Below are 25,972 nucleotides of genomic sequence, written 5' to 3'. Positions count from 1 at the left end.
CTGAGCTTTTGACTTGAAGGAAGCATTTTCACATAGGTTTGTGTCAAGTTTTGGAACTTTAACCATGTTAAACATAGACGTCTGACATCATAATAGTATATAAATGACAGAAAAATCACAAAAATCATGTGATGTCCCCTTTAAAATCAATGTTAATTTTTTATATATATTTTTGGCAGACAAGCTGACAAGTCAGGGGAGATCATATAGAGCATACCTCATAGTCAAGTAATCTTCCAAGAACAGACTTTTATATTTAACTACTTAACGTCTTCCAACATTTTAATGGTGGTTCTCTATGGGTCTCTCTCTTTTTAGCACTGTGTTGTTTTTCTTGTTATTCATTTTTTATCACACTCAAGGATTGACAATCTGCAAACTGCGTACTAAAATATTTAACCACTTTTTATGTAATTTTGAGAATTCTACCCATCAGAAGTCATCTCAAGCTTTTAAAGCTAATTGCATGGCGTGTTAATAGAGAGATCCTGAGGGTAAAAGATGTTAACTCCTTTGCAGATTGCAGGTGATACATCTTTGATCACCATTCCCTGTGTATGACGATCTTTTCTGCCTACAGGCCATTGTGTAAACAGGCATGGCTTGATTTTCATGCATGAAACATCCATCTCTCTGAATTCTTGCATGCTTGTGTGTGAATATATTTTTTCATGCCCTAATCATGTCAACAGCCACCCTAAAATATTAAAATATTCATAAGCGTTTGTTTATTTCTCTAGTTTAAGCCAATTATCATGTGTGGACTTCTCTTCTGGAGCTTCGTTAGATGTTGTCGTATGATAAAATCCCCCCACGGGTGATTTGAGTGTATTTTAACGTGTGTTTGTGTGTGTTTTCTCTCTGCAGAGTTTCCCATGCCAAAGACCGAGCTGGTGCAGAAGTTCCATGTGCTATATCTGGGTATGACATCTGTGTCTCGCCCCATAGGTAAAACTGAACTCACACTGACACCCATACACACTTTACAAGACATCCTCCCTTGTAATATATCCCTCTATTCACTGTCTCCTGTGTTTTGTCTCCAGGTATGGACATCATAAATGGGGCCATAGACAGCCTCGTGTCCTCCACAGGCAAAGAAGACTGGACTCCTGTCATACTGAGTATTGCTGACACTACTCTGGCTGTCATCAAAGAAAAGGCAAGGGACTTTTTGTTGCTATCCTGACCACTAACAGATAGATAAAAGATGTGTATGTGCTTGTCGGTCTAATAGATCAGAATTTAAGCCGAATTTAGCTGATTCTCTTCTTGGCTGTCTGTGCAGGAGGAGGAAGAGGAGGTGTTGGTGGAGTGTCGTGTCCGTTTCTTGTCCTTCATGGGTGTGGGGCGGGACATACACACATTTGCCTTCATCATGGACACCGGAAACCAGCACTTTCAATGCCATGTTTTCTGGTGTGACCCCAACGCAGGCAGTGTGTCTGAGGCTGTGCAGGCAGCATGTGTGGTAAGCTCATATGATAAAACATGATGTGGTATACGTGTGTCATTTTGTTTCCTACATGAATATTAATGGAAATTTTGTATTTAAAAGAATAGTTTCAGGAAATTATTCACTTTCTTGCCCAGAAAGCAAATAAGCAAATTTCCCAAAAGGTTCAACTGGTCCTTTAATAAATGATCAACAAGCTAGAAGCGACATACATCTTGCCTTATTTTTCTACAAAACCCAAATGATAAAAACTCATCTAAGCCTGTCTTCTTCCCTCTCAGCTGCGGTATCAGAAGTGTCTGGTGGCACGGCCGCCCTCCCAACGCGCTGGTTGCTCCTCCTCGCCCGCTGCGGACTCTGTGACCCGCCGAGTGACCACCAGCGTGAAGCGCGGCGTCCAGTCTCTCATAGACACTCTGAAACCCAAGAAACAGCCGTCAGAACTTCCCCAGCAATGACCGTCACCAGTGACCACAGCACCCACCCCCTCCCCCGGCCAACGCCTGGATGCCACTCACACTATCGCCACGACAACACCTAATCAGTACCAGCCATGGTAAACAATGATGTACATATATGTTAACAAACACCACCGCAGACGAAGGAAAGGAGAGCAATCCTCAAGTATGCCTAATGATTTAAAAAAAATAAATAAATAAAGAGGAATGTAAAAGCTGCAGTGTGTTCGCTGCTGTCACCTGGTGTCACTGGTTGAACTTTGACCTTTGAACGCTGCTGTGTCCAAGTGAAAACCACCTGCTGGCTTTATGTGGATTTTCTGGGTCTGGATGGATTATTTGATCAAGCGCTCTGCAGAAAGGATACAGGATAACCCAGAAGAAAATGACCAAATTTCTATTAACAGACTCATTGGTTTACTCAATTTTTTTTCATGCTCTGTCCCCTTCTGTAAAAACATTCATCGGCACAGTAAGAGCTCCTGGACTGGACGGCGGAGAAGCTACAGTAGCCTTCAAGGACTGAAAAGGTGTCGTTTTGCTGTCATGGGAATCTGACAACTGAATGGGAAAACTAGAAAGACTTGCCAGCAACCTCCAACTTCCCACCATAAAAACATGTGTGACAAACCTGAAACAGACAAAAACATCCCTTGAGGATGAATGGAGTGATTGTAATAATGAAGTGTATCTAAATGATTGTATGTAGGAAGAGAGTATTTAGGGCACAGAACTTGTAGATATGAGGGAGAGATGTGGAGGTGTTGGTGACAGTAAATGGGACAGATGTGGGTTTTTGATTTTGCATGTTATCTTGATGGGATATGTTTTATGTCGAGTTAAAAAAGGGTCTCGGTAAGAAGAGTGGTGAACACACAAGAAGTCGATGCTCTCAGCACAAGTCATCTCCACTTGACCATGACTGGTTTTACACTGGCACAAAAAAAAAAATCTGACTTATTCCTACAGTCACCCACGACTAAATAGAAGGTTATTCTCTGCCCCGTTTGCGAGATTTAACGATTTTTACTTTACATTCCTTGATGGATGAGTTGATCTGCAAAAGAACGTTAAAACACTTTTTAATGTATTTTTAAATTAGTTAAGATTGTAATTTTTTTGCATACATTATACAAAAAAAAAGAGTTTAAAAGCTCAAGAATGTTACTTTCCATCTTAACAATTTCCTCAGGAACCTTTATGCATAACACTCGAGATTTATGTGGTAGCAAGAAATTCCAGATCCAGCTTGACTTTGGCAGATGTGAAGAGCTTGAGGATTTGGAAAAAGATCTAATCTGTGCCATACAGTAAGGGTTAACTATATTTTCTCTTCCTATGAAAAAATCCAGCCAGTCTACTCCCACTCACGGACAAACACACACACACACACACAAATATGCACACATAGCAGTAAAAAGGTCTGCTGTCACTGCTATCAAAATCTTTACACTGCTCCTATGGCTCGGGGCCACCACCTGCACTCGACATGAACTCTGTGAATGCAGTCTGATCTAATGAAACACACACACACACACACACACATACACACAAAACAAACAAGAGAGATGCTGTAAAATCATTTCAGTTCTGTTCTTCACCCATCTCTACACCATGTAAATGTAATCTGTTGTGACAATAAATGCATTATCAAAAGAAAAAGGAGCCGATTCTTGAATATGTCCTTTAATTTTTCAGGTCACTGGAACTCTATATAATAGCTATTCATCATGAAGTGACATTGAAATGGCCCAGCTGTATAAATATATGCAGTTTGATTAGGTTCTGACGGTGGCAAGGTTGTTCTTTATGGCACACGAAGACTCTACTAATGACATTGTAATAATGACAAGTAATAATGGCTCCAGATGCATTTGAGGTGATTTATATTTTCACAAGCTTTATGTAATGTGGCAGATCAGTAACACTGTTTTAGATTTAGACTAGACTACTGACTTTATTTAAGTAAGCATTTGGCACAAAAGTTAATATTTCTTTACTGTTTGTATTGGTGCTTGTGGGGTCAAAAAAAAGGCCGGGCTTTGACCAGAGTGTCCTTGGAGAGACTACCACTGGAGCGAGAGACAGGCCCAGTTTGAGCTGGGGGCCTCCACCTGTTGTAGTTGAGGTTGGGGTTGAATGCTGCCCGTCTGTGCTGGGGTGAGAAGAAGTTGGGGAAGTGAACAGGAGGCAGGACGAGTACCACAGGCTTCAGGACTTCCTGATGAGCCCTGCGGGCACGGACCACAGGGATTATGGGGGTAGCAGGAGGCGGGGCGGGATGCAGAGTGGTGGTTTTCGTTGGTGTGTTGTTTTCTGCTTTGGAGGAGGAGGAGGATGAGATGGTGTTTTCTTGTTTGGAGAGAGAGAAGGAGCTGGACCCACTGTTTTTTGAGGGCTGCAAGCACAGTGTTTTGGCTTTTCCTAGGAGACAAAAACAATGAGATAGAGGTCGGAGAGAGGAAAGACAGAAGCAAAGACGCAAAGCAATGAGAAATAATAAAACCTTAGTCCATCGTTTGCACCTGTTACCACATACTCCAATTTAAGATATAGGATTGGAATAATCATGCCTACCTTGTGGTGACTGCCGCCTGTTAGCAAATCCTTGATGTCCACACAAAGCAGAACTGTTGCTGCCCCTGCTCTCTTGGCTTTTGGGTTGCATACTGACAGAGAGGTGGTGCTGAGAAGTTCGAGCATGGGTTGCTTTTGTCAACCTGTTGGTATGTCCATGCTGCTCTTTTCTGGTTGGCTGGTTGGAGCCAATCCTATCCAGTATGCCTTTGGCGTTTGCCCTGGCCAGCACTTTCTGTGGTGGCTCTTTGACCACTGGCTCAGGCTGTCAAGATTAAAAAAAAAGAAGCAAAGAAAATGAAGGTTTTTCTTTTCTACTGTATACAGGAGCATACAGCACTCTCAAGAGGGAACAGGTGTGCTTATGCTTCTTGCTAAAATACACTTAAGCAGGACGGATGGCATGAGATCTCAAACCCAGGTCTTCAGTTACCAGATGACTTCACTAACCAACAGGCCATCCTGACACTCCATGTAAAAGACATTGTACATTATTAAAGAAGAAATATGGTGGCATCAGACACAGAAACGTATGCTGATAAAATGCTCTAACTGCCATAAAAAGTATCTCAATCACATACTGACATTGTCCAATGTTCAGCACTAAGAATAATCATATAACCTGAATTTAATGGACACACTCAAAATGCATTTGTTTACAGAAACAAAACAAAAAAAACAATAGAGTCTCAGAGGAGAGGAGAGGAGAGGAGAGGAGAGGAGAGGAGAGGAGAGGAGAGGAGAGGAGAGGAGAGGAGAGGAGGGAAGGAGAGGAGAGGAGAGGAGAGAGCCACCATGTCCTTGTTGCTGGCTGCAGGGTCACCTGCTGTCTCAGCAGCAGCCCACACAGCAGCCTACTGCTCTCCTCAACACCTGAATTATTCACAAGCACAGTGTACACTACGAGGACATGCAGCCTGTGTGTGTGTATTCTGTTTTTAAGCACTCGCTTGTACTTTAATGCAAATGTGTTTGTACAAGCTGTCTATAATTATGTGTACATATGTATGCATACAGGGAGTGTGCATGTGCATACAATGAGTGTGTGTTTTGCACATGTGTACGTATTTATGTGCATTAGTACACTCTGTGCACACAGGTAAACATGTTTTAGAAGCACCGCTGTAATGCAGTCTTTGGTGGACGCCATGAACTTCATTGATGCTAACTCATACGGACAAGGGGCGCTGAATTATTCAACAGGCACTCTGCCTCCTTGCCTTCCTTTCTTCCCCCTCACCCCTGTAAATCTCACTTCCTCTCCATCTCCATTAACCAACTATGCCATACTCTTTAAATCTCATTTCCTTCGACATTCTGCCAAACTTAGCTACCACAGCGTACCCGGAACCCATTTTGTTTCAGTAGTTGTGTCCAAAATATGTATCATTATGTCCAATAAACCTTTCAACAGCATCCAAATTCATGAAACTCACCCTAAACAATGAAGAGAACAAATTCTCTGAATCCCTTATCATTATCATTTAAATTTGTCCTTCAGCATTTGGGGTCTGTGCCAGAAGTTCACCTGCAATTTGCTCCGCTTCTCCTGGAAATGAAGCCAGAAACATCTCACTTGACTGTCTTTATTGTTCCCAGCTGTTCTTGTATGGAAGGCTCATAAAGAACTTTACTAGGCGCCAGACAGCATTCAAACACTTATATAATTGCTATTTTTATGGCACTTTTCAGAGTGCCACAATAACTTTTGATTAGCTGAGTTTATTGGAGGAACGGAGAAAAAAAATCCTGTTTGAGGCGCCATTACAGCAGTTTGATTATCTTTTCATTCCTATCTGTGGAGGTATAAAACATGATGGATAGCCAGAGAGGAGCAGACACTACAGTGCAGGAGAGCTCCGTCACACCCAGCGGGGGGTAAAATGGCTTAATAACCCTGCACTGGAATCATAAGCGTTAGAGCAGATTTCATAATGAGAGGGAGTGTGTCATAAACGCTGTGATGCTGTGGATTATGAGGAGGAGGTGGGGAACCCCAGTCACACAGGTTTGATGAGACCTGCTGATGCACCTTCACCAGTCATGTAGTTCCCCTGCAACACACTGCACCTACAGCCTCATATAAGAGTCTTACTGTCTCGCTTAACAACCACCTACAAAAATAATAAAGAGGGAGAGGAGGAAAGAGGGATAGACAGAGACAGAGAGACTTTATGAAGCCTGTAACAAGACAACACAATTACCAGTGTTCAGAAAATGGTCAGAAAATGTATCAGAAAGCTCCTTTCACACACATTGACATTGCTGAAAATGCAACAATTTCAGTTCCAAATCACTTCAAAGACACTACATCCATGATTTTCAACGGTGACTAATTTTCAAGGGGCATCATTCACCTCTTCCTCCTGATGGAATCTGAGGCCAACTGTGTGCTCTGAAGCTGCTTTCAACCTCCCTCCCTCTCGCTTCTCTCATCACATCCTGACTTACCTGATTTCTATTTCTTAAGCTGACCCAGACAATGTCCTCCTCAGTCCTCCCATTTCTTCTGTATTCATTCACACTCACCCCGTCACCTCCTCCTTCCACATCTCACACTTTCTTTTTAGTTTCCTGATTAGACTTGAATAAGACTCCTGCATGTGTGACCAAACATTCTCATCTCTTCTAGCGGTCTGGCCTCTTTCCTCTTAAACTTTTATTCCTTTCTCAAGAGTTTGACCAAGTACCTGTCAAGGACTCTGATGCTCATTTTCACCTGATCTTAACTTCAGTAGCCTGGCTCCCAGCTTACTTTTCCCTTTCTGCCCAAACCAAAACACACTCAAAGGCTCTGGTTTTACACTCACAAGACAACCGTGCTTCAGCTTCCCAGTGGATGCTTGTTTTTGACAGATAGCAGGCAGCGCATCGTACCTGCCTCATCATAATTCCCACACTCGTCTTATGGATAACCAATTAAACCCCTTTCAACTAGTCTCTTTTGTGTGTCCATCAGTGTGGATCCATGAGCGAGCCAACTATGTGATGTGCTTACAGGACTCAGAGGAAAGCAGGTGAAGGACAAGGGAGTTTTTCTATCAGATATAAATATGGGATCAATGTTTCACCTCAGTGTACACTGTATGTCTGTCTGTACAAATATAGGTGCGTGTATAAGATACTTTCTCTCTGAGTAGTATTGAACAACATCAACAGGCAAACATACAACAGTCAGCCAAATAACACCCTGATATCATGGTCACTGGTTCCAGCGCTAATGTTGGAACTTTTTTCATCACAGGAGACCAGAAAGCTTGCCAGAACCGGATACTAAATGAGCTAAATTTGTCCCTGCTTGTCTCCTTGGCTGTACTGCCTGAAAGCAGCAGCAGCAGCAGCAGACTGGTGGTGTTGCTTTTTTGAAAGAGCTTAGCTGAAGCAGATTCTATTTAAGTAGTGAAGTTATCATGTAGACACTGACATCCTGCGGAAAAAGGTACTGCATTTCAATCTCAAGAGAGAAGTTGGAGTTTTTCCCAAATCTTCCTTATTACAGTTTTTGTGCCAGCACAAAGAGGCTGATAGAGGAACTACTATTAGCTTTGACGTTCAGTCATGGTGGCTGCTCCTTGGTTCTTGGTCCAGCTGGAGCGCTTTCCTACATCACTCTTCCTTTCTTGTGGTTACTAGTACACTCAATAAAATATTATAACACAAAACTGACCTGTGTCAAATACAGTAAGTCTTGTGTAGAAATAAATAATAAAGTGAATATTGGTGAGACACATATTGTCCCTTCTTTACCGATTCACCAGGGTTAATCACTGGTTTGACTCTGCGAGGTTTCATTATGCTTTAATAATGCTCACCTCTCTCATGAGAACAGCCAGGAAGCAGCCATTACTCTGCTCTGAGGGCTTCAGCGTGAAGAAGGGATCTGTTTCTTTTGGGCCCTCGGCGTGGTTAGGAGAGCTGAACGGGGATGGGCTCAGCCTGGATGAAACACACACAAACTGAGCAAAATTAAGAGTCCATAGCCACACTTACTGCTCTGTGAGGTTGTACTTGTGCTTCGAGCTAAACGCTAACATCATCATACTAACAGGCCCAAAACGACAATGTTAACATGCAGATGTTTAGCAGGAATAATTTTGACCATCTCCAACATCTTAGTTTACTAGATGAAATTTTGAGGGATCTCCAAAGTTATATCATGACAATCCATCCAATAGTTGTCCAGATATTTCACAGGTGTGAAAATGTTGACTTGCTGGTGGCACTGGATGAAAAGACGGGATCAACAGAGTCAGGAGGATTCATCCTCTGTGGATAATTTTGTCTTTACAAAATTTTATGATGATCCATTAGTTCTTGAGACATTTGTGTGGACCAAAGTGTTGGACAGTCCCTAAAGCCACTTGGCTAGTGTGGTTAACACTGTATGCAAAAAGACATAGACACACTTAACACAACACACATCAACTAGCAAATGCACACAAGTGCACGAGTTGTCCAGGTGAAGTCAGCGCGATCCATACCAATAATACCAGTTGTTTTTTATTTATGCTTGCCTGAGGCACTGCCAGCACCTCAGGCCAGCTTACTGCAGGGAGGAGTCAGTCTTGGTAGATCTTAGTCCACAGGAACAGTAAACTTCAACGCTGTGTTCTTCAAACCACATAAACCCACGCACAAAAAGAATGAAAAAAAATATTGTGGAAACATATAAAATACATCTATGGAGAGGCAAGCTTTCTGGAAATATTTTTTTCTGCCCTTTTCACAACATTTAGAGACATAAAGTGGCACCTTTGATTATATTTTCAGTGAATCTTTAGCTCCTGCCTGAGGTGTGCTGAGATTCTGACAGACACCTGTCTGAAGGGAGACAGGCAAACACCTCGGCAGGTTGACAGACAGCGAGGCAAACAGAAAAAGAAAAACAACAGACGGAGACAGATGCAAAAAGTGCACCAGGTGCTGAAGGATAGAGGCCGAGGCTGACCTGAAGTTAGATTTTTTTGGTTCGCCCTCCTGCTCTGACCCGGCTTTGGCTTGTTCCAGGGCTCTGCTCACCACCTCCTCATTCTCCTCTGGGTATGACGAACAGGTGGAGTACACCACTGCTAAAACCTTGGGGACTATACACAAACATGCATGTGTGCATTGTTTCAATGTACTGTATGAATGTTTTTATGTTCATATAATACAGACAAAACGTAACATCTGTGTGTTGCATTTTAAATTTGAATAAATCTGTGACACATAATACCAAGACATTGAAATAGAGACCACACTTCTTAACAACAAACTAATCTAATACAATTAAACCAGATAGACAGACAAGCACATACACACACACATATCGAGTGTTTCTCCCTCTCATTTTATGACAATTAGATTTGATTATTCAAACTGAGACATCCTCCTCATCAAGCGTTCCCTTTGAAGAAACGGGGGCTTGAATATTACTTTCTTCATACTGTTCATGTACGTAAATTGCTCATTTTATTCAACTGCTGCTGGCTTGTAGATTTGCGAGGCTGCCGGCCGTTTGATTCTCTTCATTTGAGCTTTGATTTCTCTCTTGCTCACTAATTATAGCCAGACAGAAACAATTAACACTGAGCTGATAACAAATAAAACCTGCTCAGATGTGGCAAATCAGCTCCAAACTAATGTGAAATATCACTTGTAAAGGAAGTGGAACTGAGTCAAGAAGACGAGGGAACAGAGGCATGAGGCAGACACATTTATCATTCAGGTGTTCTGCTCCACAACACACCCACCTCTCAGACACTAAGGCCTACGGAGGTGTGTGTGTCGGTGTGAGTATTTGTCTTTGCGTGCGCCTACGTAGAGGCAATGAAATGAGACCATCGACTCAACTGAGCCAAGGCACTCGATACGCACCCACCATTAATTAACAGGCCCATTAGAAACTATCTACACTGGCAAAAATGTTGAGATGGGGCCGATCAATGGCAGCGTGATTAGAGGAGCTGGCTCTCAGTGCCCCTAACAGAAAGATTTCACCTGCTTAATGAACATGACCCAGACCAACACAAAAAGAACAGCACTGAACAATACAAGACGGACTGCGGCTAATGAGTGTTGCTCGTAAACAAAGATTAACACACTATTGAATGGAATAAAATACAATATATAGAACACAGCTGAGCAGAATAACATGGATTTCACAACAGGGTTGCATCATTAAAACCTAAGAAATGTCTTAGCTAGTAAACACTTAAGTCATGTGTAAAATGGTTGCTGAAGCGCTGTCCAATAAGAAGCAACCAACTATATAAACAGGAAGTCACTGTAGCATCGCGAGCTGTAACATAACTTCCAAAAATAATTGTTTTAGGGGCCAAAAGATCAAATTAACTGAACTGCCAATCTTTTTTAAATGTAGGTCTGACTTTGTTTTATTTTTATCTGCATACCTAGAGAAATATTAGAGAAATATTATATTAGAATTAGTAGTACTCATGCAGTTTACAGTGGGAGGGAAATATCCCTTTATGCTAAACTAACCGCTGTTATTTGGACATTTAGTACCAAACTAATCTCTGCGTAAGAACTAGTTCGTTTGTGTAAATCTCCACTTAGTAATCATTGAAGTTATAACTAGGCTAAGCTTGAACTTGTGACATGTAACTCTAACATCTGCACAGAAAAGAATAGAAGAACATCTAGAGTGTCACTTAAAAAAGTGGTTCCTTCTGCCATGTTAAGTTCTACACAGAATATATACAACACAAGGCAGTAAGTAATCACTTAATTAAAAAACGTGAGGAATGCTGCAGCAGACGGTGGCTGACCGGGGCAGAGCAGCATTAGCATTCCTAATTAAGACTCAGCCGATCTCCCAGGGACACCACAGGCTTCACTCTGATGGCGTGATGTGTGTGTGTGTGTGTGTGTGTTTGTGTGCAGGAAGTGGTTCAACCCTCACATTTCAAGGCATGATCGATATCCTTCCTCTGCTGTGCAACCAGGGCTTCCAGTTTGCTCTGGGGTACGGAGTCCTGGGATAAATCCTGCAGCAGGTCTGTGTCTGAAAAAAAATAAGCATTTTTTCTGTTTGAGTGTGTGCTCTGTGTAATTGTGGGAGATATATAGGCAACTCTAATATAAATTACATCCACAGAAGGAGATGGAGGAGCTTGATTTGACAGGTTTGTTAGAGGGTTATGATGTGCAGGCCAACATGGATTGTAGATCATCAAGAGATCAAACAGAAATAAAATGGATGAAATGGAACTCGTAATTCATAGCGTTGCTCTACACCCTCTGTTTTAAAAGATGCAATCAAGTAAACTCTGTGACATATCGTTCTTCTATGGGAATAAATCACTTTATTTATTAATAAATTCCAGTGGATCAAACATTAAAACTAGTTCACTACAGCTTTACTTTTAATCTTAGTACAGATTTGCTTTAAACCTAAATCAAACATTTATTTCCATATTTTGCCAACAGGGTTTTTATGAATGTGTAGAACCTTTGCTCTCTTAAAGTTTGAAATCCAGCTTACGGCTCTGTTGTATTCACAGATCACCATGTACCTCCGTTCTCTTGCAGTATGAACTCGACAGGGTTGCTGATTGCAGACACGGAACACTTGGGGGTCAACAGGATGACGCGCACGTTTTCAAGCTGCTTGTCATCACTGTCCAAAGACTGGAAGACCTTGGGTATCAGCTTCACATCTAAATGACATGCACATACAGTGTAGTGACAGCTTGCATAATCACAAACACACATTTGCTCAATGCTTTAAGTATATTCACACTGTCACACATTTTTTCGTAGAAAGATGCACTGCCTTGACACCCCAAAATATGTCAGCTTTGTCACATGTGCTTTATTGTTTCTTTAATGACCAGCCGATGTGGCAGCCACTTATGTGCCAATAATGTTTACATACAGCTCAGAATCTCAGCACGCATTATCTTGGTTAAAGCACACTGGCTGCATATTAGAGTCTCTTTTCTAAACTGACTATTAACTAATAAAGAACAGGCAATCTGAAAAAATGTGGATCAGTGTGACATGGCCAATAGGCAATATTCAGTTTCCCCATAAAGACAGCCTATGAAAACAAAGACAGCTAATTGTCAGCAAATACTCATCCATCCATCCACATCCTACTCTTGCAGCCCATAAGGGTGACGACTTGCTGTAGCTCCTCCCTCTGAGCATCTGTACGATCGCTGACACAGACGTAGACTGTGGACCGGTCATTGCTGTTGGCTTTGTGTTTCTCAGCAATTAAGGCGGCGGTGTGGGAGACGGTGAGGCCAGAGAAGCAGCCCACCATAAGAATGTCACCCTCATCTGGCAGCAGGGAGCGCACTGAGTTTGGTCCCAGGCTGCAAGATTTATCCTACAGACACATTGAATAAAGCATTAGTTTGGTAAACAGACCGACAGGCTTAATGATCTTTAAGACTTAAGGATCCAGGTTTGCTGCAACACTCTGCAAACTGATGAGACACAAGAGAAATTAGGAGGAATATTGTATAATGGTGGGATTAGATGAAAGAGGAGAGGGAGTCTGTTGCAGAGCGGGTACACAGTGGAGACAAGAAGGAGAGGGAGTGAAAAGATAAACTCAGACAGAAAATGAGAGTAGCAGTGCAGTCAAATTACAACACAGATGTCCTTCACTCAATAGGGTCCCCTCTGGAAATAGTGCTAGATGTATCCCTGTGGAAACACTGGGCTGGCTTGAGTTTCTGTAGTCAGTATCCAGATCACAGGGTTTGTCAGGGAAGACAAGTGAGGGAGGAGAAACAGAGCGAGGACATTTTGAAACGACAGTGAAATAGAGGAGAGACAGCGTGATGGAGACTCATAAAATGTGAGAGAGAAGAAACGGAGAGAAGGAGAGGTGACTCATTAGGCGGTGGTGTTGAATATTTGATCGAATTTGGCTGCAAAATCCGATTTAGTTGTGTTTCGCTGTGCACTGCTTACACTTTGTATGGCAGCTTGACTTTAATGGAGTAGAAATTAAATGATTATAAGTGCGCCCCCCCCTCCTCCTCCCTCCCAGATAGGATAATTCTTTATGGCTCAAAGTGAAGTATAGCCAGATGAGAGGAACTGATGTGAAATATTTTGTATCAGGGCAAACTAATCTTAGTTGGCATAAGGGATCTCAGCCTTACAATCAATTTGAGCAAGTCCATTACCAAAGTGAAGTCATGAATATCAGAGATAAGATTGATGTGGCTGAACAGATTCCCGCAGCCATACTCAAGTCTATAGAGAGCAGCAGGCTCCTCTTGTCAAACACCTCCTCTCTCTGTGCAGCCTGTACCTGGATGATGAGTTTGTGGTCGCTAAGCAGCTTGGTGGAATGCAACTCTGCTTTCAGCTGAGCAGGGAATACCAGCATATCCCCGCAGTGGGGATCCTGGCAGAAGGTCTGCCCCTCCAGCTGCCCAATCGATTTCACCTGCGAGAGGCCCACACTCTTCAGCACCCTTTGGACCTCATCAAGACTAGATATAAAGGAAAGGATGAGAGAAAAGAGCCGATTAGCGGGAGCCGAAAAGAGGGATGAGGGGAGAAGAGAAGAAGGTGAGGGTTGGAAGGAAGAGGAAGACTGTCATCATAGATAATAATAGTGTGTAGAATTACTATGTGGCCTTTTAAAAGACTTTAATGGTAGTATGTGCTGTAAAAGCCATTAAGGCGCACACACATATACACACGCACGCACGCACACACACACACACACACACACACGCACACACTACTAGTCCCAACAGGTGACCTTTACAGTCCCAGAGCTTGCTGAGGGTTGCTGCTGATTGAATCTGTCCACAGCAGCAGGATTTACACCTAACTGAATCAGCCTGTCGGGGCGCGTGCAAGAACACACATTAACACACACACATACGCACAACAACACGTAGACGCACACACACTCTGGTGGTTTAATTGGATGTCAGCGGGGCACCTGGCCCGTAAAACATTGGGCAGCACCCCAAATTAAAGGTATGTGTGTTGATGTAGGTGTGCGCGTTTATGTACAGGTCTCTATCTGAGCGGATGAGTGTGTTCTCTGATTTTGTGTACGAGAGGGAGCGTTTCAGTGTGTACAGCGTGTCCGTGTGTGTGCTCAGCTGACCTGCCCTTCAGTGTGTTGACCCATGCGTAAAGCGGTAGGCTGCTTGATCTCTCTTGCTTTGTCTTCACGCTCTCCGGCAGGATATACTCAATGGACAAGAGATCGTGTTTGATCCTACAGCGAGCCAGAGAGGCTGCCAGCTTAGTTTTAAACCTACATACAAGACACACACGAACAAAAAAACTTCTATTACGTCTTCCCTTTCATAATTTGTTCTCCATTGTTCTTCCATTTGTTCTCCCTTTTATAATTTCACTCTTGGGTTAGGCTTCTTCTTTTTTTTACTTTTCTTTCTTCACCTGAGGAGGTAGTTCTCCACATCTCTGACTTCCTGTACGAACTCTTCCTCCCCCTGGCGTTCCCGTGGGAGGAACTTCCTGTCCTGGAAGTCATAGAGCATGACGGCAACCAGGCTCATCTGATCATCAGGCTAGAACACCAGAACAAAGGGTACAGTTAATTGGTGACTTCCATTTGAACAAGAACAAGGAAAGAAGCTATTTGATTAATAGTCAGATGACTGAGAAACAAGCTGTTATTTATTGAACAGTTGCGCCTAAAAACCAACTGGATATGGTGCATATCTAGAATAGACAAGTATGCAAAACCAAGACAATACAAGCTGACATCCAGTGATAGTGTACTGGCAATAGTGCTATTTTGGTTATCTAATGAGGGGTACAGTGGAGCGAGACTATTTATCTGTATAGATTTAGAGATTGAAATATCCAGTTTGCAGAAGCCGATACACACACACACACACACACACACACACAGTAGCTCCAGGATGTCCTGCCGTGACCCCACTTCTGCCACTTAATTAAACATGGGAGGAAGCCTGGGTTACGTCTCCACCTCTCCTCCTCTACAATTATCTCTCCCCTCATCACTCTCTACTTCTCTCTATACCTTCCTGTGTCCTCTCTCTCTCTCTCTCTCTCTCTCTCTCTCTCTCTCTATCTCTGTCTTTCCACCTCTCTCTCCCTGAGGCTGGGAGGGCACCAGCCGCATTAGTAGCAGATGGTGTTCCGCAGCAGCAACAGCTTGCCACGGCTTCACTACTGGGCTAATGGGGCGAGAAGCTCGAACGCTACAAGGGTTTATGCTGCAGCTAAGAAATTAGCCATTATTATTCATTCCGGAGGCTTTTAATTTGATTTTTGTAAAGGTCAGTTTCAAAGACAGGTTGTGGCACTCCACTTCTCTCCTCTCTCGTCCTCCCTCTCTACCTCAAGTTCCACTTGCCCTCCACCAAGGTTAAACCCCTGGGTGTGGGAAAAATCCTCTGTCATTAGGTTGCCTGGCAACAGCGTCCCACAGTGGGACATCGGCCAACAGTAAACATGCTGACTGTGTTTAGTCACTTCAGATCTAATTCTGTCATGAGAAACTTGGTTTCACCTTATTTTGATTCATTTCGAACTTAAATGACTGTCAGCTGGGTTAGTTAAACTGAAGATCAAGTTGGCCAAAGGAAAATTAGATTTATTGGGTGAGTTTTACAAATAAGGCAAAGGTAGCATTACTGTATCATTATTTCTGTTGCAAAATCAAACAGTCAGTTAACCGTACTTTGATTTTTAACATTAGACAGACTAAAGGTAGTTATCCTTACTTCTGTCTACCACTGGAATGAATGTCACTGGAATTATGCACTACAGATGTCAAATCTACACAGGGAGGTATTTTTGAAGTATTTTGAATAAGTTTCAGGATGTAAATTTGTACATTAGAAGGGTTCATATGGCTTGTTTCACACTTGGGCCACGTTAAATGTGCCAGTGTACCTAATACTCCCTCGATTCTACATTGTCACTCAGGTTATTTCCATTCTCATAGGATTTAGGCTTCATTTTCTCTTCCATTGTGATGAAATGTGCCTCAGGCTCTCTGTATCTTAATTTTTCATTCTCCTTGTTTTTCCAGTGCCCTCATGTAACCCCCCCATTCCCCCTTCCCTTTCCAGCCTATTCCCTCTCACCCTCCTATTTCTCCTCTCTCTATCAAGGTTGAACTTTATAGATGCCAGCAGTGTAGAAGGAGGTGAGAGCGAGTTCTAAAGACTGTCTCATTGTGTCTGGGCTTTATTGTCTCGCTAGAGGGATGCAGAGTAACGACCTGCCACCAACACATAGGGAGACCCATTCATTTCACCCGGGGCCATATTTCTCGAGGCTACAGTGCGAGTGCATGTGTGTGTATGTGGGCATTGCTTTGCAGACACACATTCATGAGTATTAATGTATCTGTCTATATAGGTTTGTGCACTCACTGAAATTGAGACATTGTACAGATTGTAGACATTAAACGTCTACAATCTGTACACTCCATGACAGCTCTGCCTCCTGTTTACACATTCTACACCTCTTGCTTTCATTACTCTTCTCCTCTACCAGCTCACTACACACACAGACTAGCTCTGTGCTCTGTGCTCTCTGTGCGTGTTTTATCACCATGCAGACTGTTAGAGAAGCAGCTAAAGAAAGCCCTCGTTTTTCCACTGTTTCTTTTATGCGGAGTGTTAAAAGTAGGGCAAAAGTACATGCCAATCTCCTCCAGAGGATACCTCCTCATTTAAGTAACAGGGCGTTCTTCTACTAACAGGCGCAGGTTCACGGCTGTGCTGGGAATCGCGTTTTTATGACTAAACAGCATAGTATCACCAATAACATCAAGCACAATGGTTCTAGGACAGATGTAGTGTAGACACTGTGCAGAATACACTCAAACACATCCAAATACACTGCCGCTTGGCTGTTACAGCATTTTGCTTTCATCACTAATTAATGGGTTTTTTTTGTTTCAGAAGAGCAATAAAGGAATAGACACAGTCAGACATGTTCTGCCACATAGTACCTCTAAGATGTGTTACTCCAAAGGGAGTGATTGTCATTGATTAGGGGAGGGAATATAAAAGACGAGAGGTGCTTGGTGAGTTGATGAAAGGAGTGTATCAGTGTAATGCATCAATATTACTGTTACTGATTAGAGGTCTAGAGTATGAACAGCAGGACATGAATATTGGAGAACACTGAGTAAAGCACTGTCAAAGGAGTTGGAGAGAACAGCATGTGGTAAACAATGCTACAAAGGATTAGCAAGCTAAACTCCCAAACTTAATGTACAGCCTCTCGGAATCAAAAGGGCTTTAATATTCAGATGCGCATTGAAAGCAACGAGATATGTTTGCTTTTCTTAAACTGCTGCTGTGGGTGCGGACATTAAAAAAAAAAACAAACAACTGTTTCTATGGAGCGCACTTACCATTGGCTGAGTGAGGTAAAAGCAGCTGTCAATCATGATATCCTCCAGCAGTTCTTGATCTGTGCAGAAACAAAGTAAGACAAGGTTAGGTAGAACGATGGGGATTTCCATTACTAATTATGTGTCTCAGTAATAATGATGCATATTAGCGCCATCCGTTATATCGGTGTCTAATTATCCCTGGAAACCAATCCCGACTGTTTCACTCGGAGCATGAGATGAAGGCACGAGAAATTACTCCTACCCATTAACTGGTAAAATATATGCTGTGAAGGACAAATCCATATCTAATGACAAGAACGTGTCTAGAAAAAAAGAGAGATAAGAGATTAAGACAAAGAGCAAGAGAGGCTCCTAGAGGCACCCCAAGTGATCGTGATTTAATTTGAAAAGATAATTCAATTAGATGAAGGGTTTAATTTACCGTGATTAAATGCTTATTCGCTGCTTAATTAGAGTTAATCTGATTCTTCATTTGCCTCATTTCTTTCATTTATTGTATCTGGAGTGAGAAATCGAAGGACAGATGACATTAATGACATCTGCAGTAATAAACAGACCACATAAGCATGATCAGTCAAACCAAATATAGCAGGCACACTTTATCTTTCATTTCATGTGCTTGTACGACTTTTTATTTTCTTTATTTTATTCAAAACACATTACTTGCATACAGATGCAGTCTTATTTTATACTTTTTTCAGAAGGTATTATAAAACTTACATCAGATATTTTTGTGAGTTTTCCTTCACTCTTTGGCTACACAATTAAACTTTGCGTGACCTCGTTTATCAAATCTGGACAGTAGTTGGAAACAGGGCGGTGAAAGCTGCCTATCAGATATCTATGTCTGGTTTTAGTGCGTTATTTCATCCTCATGCACTGGCTGTCATATCATGAAAGCAGCATCTGTCTCGCTAGCCGACAGGAGGCCTCTGAAATATACATAAAAACACACAGAGACTGATCCCTTTTCATTCCTATCCATGATCAGTGGGCTCTCCTTTTCAATTTGAGAGAGATGGAGAGACGGCATCACGATCCAGTCTATCACGTTGGGATTAAAGAACACCTGCTTCCAGAGCCACTCCACAGGTACAGTGTTTGCTCATTACCTAATGGAAACGGGAGAGAAGGATAATTTCTCTAATGTGGATGTGTTTCTATCAAGGTTGAGAAAAGCCTCTTCATGCAGATTATTATGTGTGCAAATGTGAATACTTGCAGTAACATTAATATGCATGTGCAGTGTGTGTCTACCACATGCGTGCATGGCTGCTGTCTTCCTATTCTCGACAGACACTTAAGCTGCAAATAGGAGGTAAACCCAGGACAGAGCCTGTCCACTGAGACACCATGGAAACCACAGACACTGCTGTTAACTTATCGCAACACCACAAATCATGTACTCTGGGTCTCAGCCAAATTGATGCTGGATAGAGAGCCTGTAGGGCAGGACAGACACACACATCTGCATGCATCCTCACACACACACACACACACACACAAACACACACACAAACAGCCAGGTACACAGATAAATGTTGGCACATACAGTAATAGAGCTTATCTTTATTTGAGAAAACAACAGTGTATCATCAGCAGTGCTCTAATTTATAGCAGATGTGGGTCAATGGGGTTTACAATAGTGGCCATTACTGCAGAAGGCCTTAAAGATAAGCCCCTAAGAGATAACCACTCACTGCACACTGTGCAGACCCAAGAAGGGGCCATGATGGTTGGGTCTGTGGAGGTCATAGTCTTCCTCGTGCTATATATCACACATAGCAGGTTGAGGAAAACACAGAAAAAAATCAGCTATAATTCTCTTTCAGTAGACATCTTTACACACTTTACTTGTGGGACAAGCCATAATTTCTTAAATCTGAGCGCTGACTGTAAAAATTGACATGCAAAAAAGTGATTGATTTCACCGGCAGGAGGCGCTAGTCATCACAGGACTTGTGTTGAGGTTGTGTGTTTGTGGCTTCCATCCAGGTATTACACAACGAGCAGTGACTGATGGTGACTGGAGTCAAACAAATCCTTTGTGAAGGAGCCAGACCTGAGGGCAGGCTCCTCTTCTCTTTAGCGAGGCCTTTGTCTCACAATGCTCCGCATCACTGCACCCGATTGCACATTAATCTAACAGCGGATCAGCCAAAAAAGGAACTTGGACATGAGTTACACCATAACCTCTGGGCTAAATGGCAAATCTATCTTACATATTATGCACCTGGAAAGTTTCATATTTGCTGAGGCATGCTGGTGGTGGCTGTTCTGGTTGTGGTCAAGGACAAAAAAAAGACAGCCTTTCTCTCTTTCATGCTCTAAATCCAGCCTAACACAAAGTGGTCCAAAGAACCTTTCTAGTTGTACATACAGCGGCCGCAGTCATCTGACAAAGGGTATCTGGCAACCCAGTTGGGCAGTATGGACAATGAGGCAGAAATACTCAGAGGAGTGGGAAGAAAGAAAGAAGCAGGAAAGGCGGAGGGGAGGAGGGGGGGCACTCATGGATAGCAACAAGGTCAACTAAATTCCTACCAGCAAAAAAAATCACACAAAAATGACTTACACATACTTATTCATACGTTAACATCTGCACATATTGTATCAGAAGAACATATGACAGATATGAAACCTTGACGACATAAACTGCCTCTAGGTCTGCGATCAAGCAGCAAACAAAAAGCAGACAGTCACTGAGACAGGAGAGGTCAAACAAATAGAAAAGCCCTGAAGATATGAGACAGAATGAAATGAGGAGGAGAAGAAGGAGAGAAGAGAAGGCGAAAAGGACTCGACTGCTAATATTTGTCGTTCGGGCGACCTCAGCTGCGTCTTTGTTTATGAAATGTCAAATCTACACCAGGGGTAAACATCATCATTGCCAACTCTCACTCCATGTTGTCGTATCGACTGACAATCGCAGTAACAGACAAGTCTGTGTCGTCAGCCACCGACACGGAGCTTACTGAGCCACTTTTTTGTTTTGAGCAGATAAGAGTTATAATCGTGAGATCAATAAAGGAGCTCATTGGCATTTTGCTCCGTGCATTTTTTCGCTGTTGAAGCATTTCTTCTTTAGGTTAACATCTGACCTCAGCTCAATTTTGGATCAGTCATTCCAAGGCGGTGCACGAATGATGTGTATGTGTATGTGTGTGTGCCAGCATGGGTGTGTGTCACTAGCAAATCAATTTCTGCACCAAAAGTCAGCCAGTTCGTAGGAGGAGGAAGAGGAGAGATTAACATTGGCTTCCAGTCTGTGTTATTTCATCTGCACCTAATTTCACCACACAGCGAGTGCCAGAGAATCTCACATATAACAAAAATACATATGTGATCACGGAAAAAGTCACCAGTCATGCCAACATTTAAACTCATAACTTTTTTCCATTAGACCATGGCCCATATCAAGAAAAGGTCAAATCAAAAATGAAGAATACTGCACCCAGCGCATGAATCTGTCTATTATCCTGTAAGCTACCCAATGCCTCTGAGCTCCTCCCTCCTTTTACATTATCTGTGCTGTATTATCCCACTAGCTGAAAATCTACAAATGGACTAATTCCAGAAATGTCACATGTGGGGGATGGAAACAACAATAAGAGCTGTACTAACACTGCTCTAATAAAACAGAGGAATACTTGTTTTTGAAATAAGCTCTCAACAAAAAGGGGATTAAATTTAAGAAGAAATACAGTGTACTGTGTTTGTTCTGAGCTCAAGCAGGCCACTTTTTAAAAAAGAAATCTCTGAGCAGAGATAAAGTTTATGTTCTTGTCCAAATTTTCTTGTTCGCATGTGCCAACAGTGACACTAAATTCTTCATCCTAGTCAATTTCAATTTCCAATCTAGTCAATTTCGCCTGCTAATGTAAGTACTATGACCTACAGCTGTAAATCGAATAAAGGTTAGTTCAACTAGCTGCTGGGGCATGTAATGATGGATATTTTCAGGTGATCTGCATTAATTGTGGGACTTGTAGGCCGGGGGGCGTATCCGGGTTCAGCGTATGGATAGCGAAAAAAGAACAAGATCATTTACGAGGGTGTTCCTGCTACCTGACCTCTCCATCTTATGAAAGCGCATTAAATCGATTACAGCCACCTTCCTACTCTGACAGTCGGCTCACCTCCCCTCCCTTGTCACCATGGTGATTACACACCCCTGTGACTTCGGCCGCCCAGACCCCACCCTAGTTCCAGATAACAGATTATGGGCCAAATTGATTTGTAGCATCACACAGAATTCCCCCTGGTCATTCAAGCTTTTTTTTTTCTCTCTTCTACTTGCCCTTCATCAATCTATCTATATCCAATTCTACCTGTCAATTAACTTCCCAAGGGCTATTCATTCTCATTTCAAATGGCTGTTTGTTTGCCGGGTATCAAATAGGTTTTACTTGCAATTTAATGTACCTGAAATGAATCAAAATGGGGGTTGCTGAATACCCTTATCTGATGTCCTCATTTAAAAGTCCACACACACACACTTAAAAGTGTATAATGTGTGGCTGTGTTTTTTGTGCGATGAAGGTAAGTAATGACAGAAGAAAAAGAAATAAATCCAACATAACCTCACTCTACCTGTCACACTCACATTTAAGTGTATTGAAGGCAAGCTCATAAGCAGTGCGCTGCATCTCATCTTTGACTTCTGGCAATGGAAGCCCTCTCTCTTTGCCATAATTCACCAGCCGGTGGGCAGCCAGCTTCTCCAGGTGGTTATTCTGGAAGATGACTGATGCCAGCAGGTAGACTCTGTCTGGAAAGCCCAGCTGACCTTGGCTGGTGGTCAAGAGCTCTGGGGAAGCGGGAGGGATGTCACTGTCGGCTGGTTTATCCAGAGGAGTCAGGTCTTTGCCACTTGCGATTTGGGAGCCGGCCTTTTTCGTCTTGCATGTGGAAGAGCGATGGGACCGCTCACCAATATTTTTGTTTTTCACCATTTTCTCACGGCTGTGTTTGCTCTCAGACACCTGAAAAGACAACATAAAACACCACTCAAGATTCAAAGCTTGACCCTCCTGGTTAAAATTGGTGGTTTTGGCTAAATAAATAAAAATTACTTAACTTGACCCATGTAGCTAAGTCAAATCTATAGTGTAAAATAGGTAAGCATGAAGTAAATATCCAGCCATATACACTGCAGACTCTCTGCAACCAAGTTATAGCCATATTTTAAAATGTAGGGGAGAACAGGGTTAGTGGACACATTCATTAGACGTAGCTCCTTAGAGGGCGCTGTTAAAAATGGTGGCATTGAAATTTTCAGAATTGGGGTCAGAGGTCACCTACAAGGTCATTTCAGGTGTAAGACACTTGACATTGAGGTGAGAGGACTTTTAGTGTTTTTCATGTCAAAACGTAAATATCCAGCTCTTCAGTGTTTCTCTGCTAGACTTTTATACAATGGGTTTATAATAAAACAATGATTACCTTTAAAAAGTATGAGAGGAGACCTACAGTTTAGATAGTTTTGTTTTTTTTAGCTACGCTACAACATGTGGTTGTTAGCTTTGTCAGTAGCAAAAAATCCCAGTTGGGGATGCTTGTCACATTCTTTCTGGGGTTGGTTGTCACATTCATGAACATTCAACATGAAATTGAACTTTTAAAATTCAATTTAAAGATTGCCTCCACTTTTTATTCCCCCCCATTAAAATAACATAGGGACAACCAACTCCATAGTGTGTGACTACCAGCCCAGCGTTGGGGATGGTTGTCACAAGTGCACAAGACGTATTTGACAGTCCACATCTTTTTAACAGAAGGTCCCTCCATTCATACCTGACACTTCAGGCTTTCATTACACATTGAAAAGGAATCTATTAAGGATACAGTTTTTGAGGGATCCAAATGAAAGTTGTGACTATCAACCCTGCTCTCCCCTACAATTCTCAAACTTTGATTTTGTATTTTTCTATTGCTTTTATTTTTTTTAGTAAAAATATAATAATAAAATAGGACCATACTGAATATGACCAGATTAATCCAAATGTTAGAAATTTAATTTAAAAAATGTTAAGACTGACTGTAAATGTGGCACATAATGCGAATAAAACTCAGTTAGCAAACGTTAGCTTACATTTTCGGACTGATGTAACGTTAACGTTTATTTAAACAAGCTACCGCTGGACGTTAATCTCTGTTAGCCTCATTAAACCTGATTTATTTCTTGTTACCTTATGAGAAGGGCGACTTGTTTTCTCCTCCAGAAATACAGCTCTCCTTTCCGGGGATCTTCATGTCGTCTGACGATAGTTCAAACAAACCTTGACTCGACGCAAAGTTTCAACCGCCAATAAATTCCCCACTAGCTATAAATCTGGGTCCGTTATGAGGCGATGGATGGGCGTCTCCTCCACAGATGTGAAGTGTAACCTCTGACACCTACCGTTCAGTCTCCTTATCGGTCATTTGTATTTGAAAAAAAAAAAGAATGCTTAGATATGCGGGGTTGTATTTCCAATTAAAAACAAACTTTCTAAATGTCTACATTGTGGAGCACTTTGGATTTAGCGTGTTTCCGTCTCCATGGTAACCGTATGCTAATTCCAAGGTCCTGTTCTTCACGGACCAAGAATTAATCTCCTTAACGTTGGACGTCCTCTAAGTTAGGGCTTGTTAAAGTTTTACAGAGTATTTTGTCAGTCGAAAGCTAATGACAACACTGGTGGACCATAAACCCAAATCAGATAGAGTCCAAAAGTGAAGGAAGTAAGTTTCCTCCAAACGCAGGGGCGTAGCATAGGTGAAGGAGTGAGGGGACTCTGGACGCCCTCTACTTTCCAAACATCTAAAGATACTGCAAACTTACACACATTACATCAGACATACAATATTTTAACTGAAAGCAGTATGGCTATACTTTCACTAGTAGCCCTCTGTTTAAAATCTGTAGCCTATTAAATGAGAAACGTAAAGTCTGCATAAAAAATACTGTCAAATTTGACTTCTATTTCTTCTTTTTTTTCAGCACTCGTGCCACATAATTCAGTAATTTCGATTTATTTAGCCTAATGTGTCATTTGTTTGCAGTTTTGTATATTTGAACACAAACCTATTACAAACAAAGCAAAGTTAAATATAAGTAGTATTATAAACTTTGTCAACACACGTCTGTGTCCCTACTACAACTATGTCATTCTGTTTTGATTTTTTAAATCGATTTCAAAGCCCAAAGTCCGAAGATTTAAGTCTTTTCATTGTATTTATTAAAATATTAAAGTCAACCTCCACTCAAAACTGTGTTTTGCTTATTGTTACTTCATTTGGATGTTTGAGCTTCACTGTGCAGAATGATGTATGTCCAGAGTTTGACACTAGAAGCTGTTTTCACCTTCATCTGCTGAAAGCGGAAAGTTTCTCTGAGCTCATTGAAAATCCAATTTTAAGGGGATGAGCCTACAAGCATGATTTGTAACATCACAAATAGTTTGGAGCCAATCCTGGTCCAATTTTCCCCTTACACAAGTGTGATGTGGAAACTTGAAGCCTCCAGTGCACATACACTGAGAAGATATCTTCTAGGAAGTGGTTAAACTTTTGAAATGAAATATATTTGCATATTCATTGACTCTGGAATTTTTAATGAGGGAGAAGTAAATGTCATTTTAAGGATTTCAACATGGTAATTATACTTTTTTTGTGGAAAAACACACCCATTATTGTTCCAAGCAGAGTATTTTTATATGTCTTAATACATGTCTGGAGGGGATCTTCAAGTAATGTGCACTTTGAGTCAAAGTTAGTCATAATGGTGGAAAAAGTGTTCAATGAAAATAGCAATGCCACAATGTAAAAATACTCCACTGGGAGAAAAGTACTGCATTTAGCTAAATTTAGAAGTATCAACAGTGGAATATGCATAAGTATGAAATGTTAAAGTACTTATTAGGGAAATTGACCCCTTTCAGAGTTATATGTGATATATTATTGGATTATTACTATGAATTAATTAACATTTAAGCAGCACGTTAATGTTGTAGCTGGTTGGTGAAGCTCATTTTGCCCTTTTTATATACTGTTGGTTAGTCTAAGAGGTTCATATGCTTTGTATTTAAAGTCTTATTCTGCACAAGCAACTATACTACCGCTGTCAGATAAATGTAA

At 41.8% G+C, this 25,972-nt stretch overlaps 2 protein-coding genes across 3 annotated transcripts in view; one reads left to right on the top strand and one right to left on the bottom strand.

Annotated features, from left to right (window-relative positions):
• Window positions 1–3,576, top strand: part of LOC122989989 (amyloid-beta A4 precursor protein-binding family B member 2) — a 39,693-nt gene extending 36,117 nt beyond the window's left edge. For both annotated transcript variants that reach the window (XM_044363060.1, XM_044363059.1), the window contains 4 exons: window positions 868–948; window positions 1,047–1,162; window positions 1,289–1,471; window positions 1,738–3,576. In XM_044363060.1, coding sequence (XP_044218995.1) covers window positions 868–948; window positions 1,047–1,162; window positions 1,289–1,471; window positions 1,738–1,914 — 557 coding nt within the window. In that variant the 3' untranslated portion in view covers window positions 1,915–3,576. The remainder of the gene's footprint in view (window positions 1–867; window positions 949–1,046; window positions 1,163–1,288; window positions 1,472–1,737) is intronic.
• Window positions 3,577–3,584: 8 nt separating this feature from the next.
• Window positions 3,585–24,539, bottom strand: LOC122989990 (putative methyltransferase NSUN7). Its single transcript, XM_044363061.1, has 13 exons — window positions 24,043–24,539; window positions 22,458–22,836; window positions 17,849–17,907; window positions 14,884–15,014; window positions 14,585–14,737; window positions 13,769–13,952; window positions 12,595–12,829; window positions 12,009–12,152; window positions 11,396–11,497; window positions 9,440–9,575; window positions 8,304–8,427; window positions 4,492–4,756; window positions 3,585–4,338 (listed from the first exon to the last, which is right to left on the bottom strand). Exons 2-13 carry the CDS (start codon window positions 22,804–22,806, stop codon window positions 3,938–3,940), a joined length of 2,283 nt encoding a protein of 760 aa, XP_044218996.1. The 5' UTR covers window positions 22,807–22,836; window positions 24,043–24,539; the 3' UTR covers window positions 3,585–3,937.
• Window positions 24,540–25,972: the final 1,433 nt, after the last annotated feature.

The sequence above is a fragment of the Thunnus albacares genome, chromosome 10, assembly GCF_914725855.1.
Source record: "Thunnus albacares chromosome 10, fThuAlb1.1, whole genome shotgun sequence".
NCBI classification, from domain to species: Eukaryota; Metazoa; Chordata; class Actinopteri; order Scombriformes; family Scombridae; genus Thunnus; species Thunnus albacares.
This window is presented reverse-complemented; position numbering and strand designations above follow the sequence as displayed.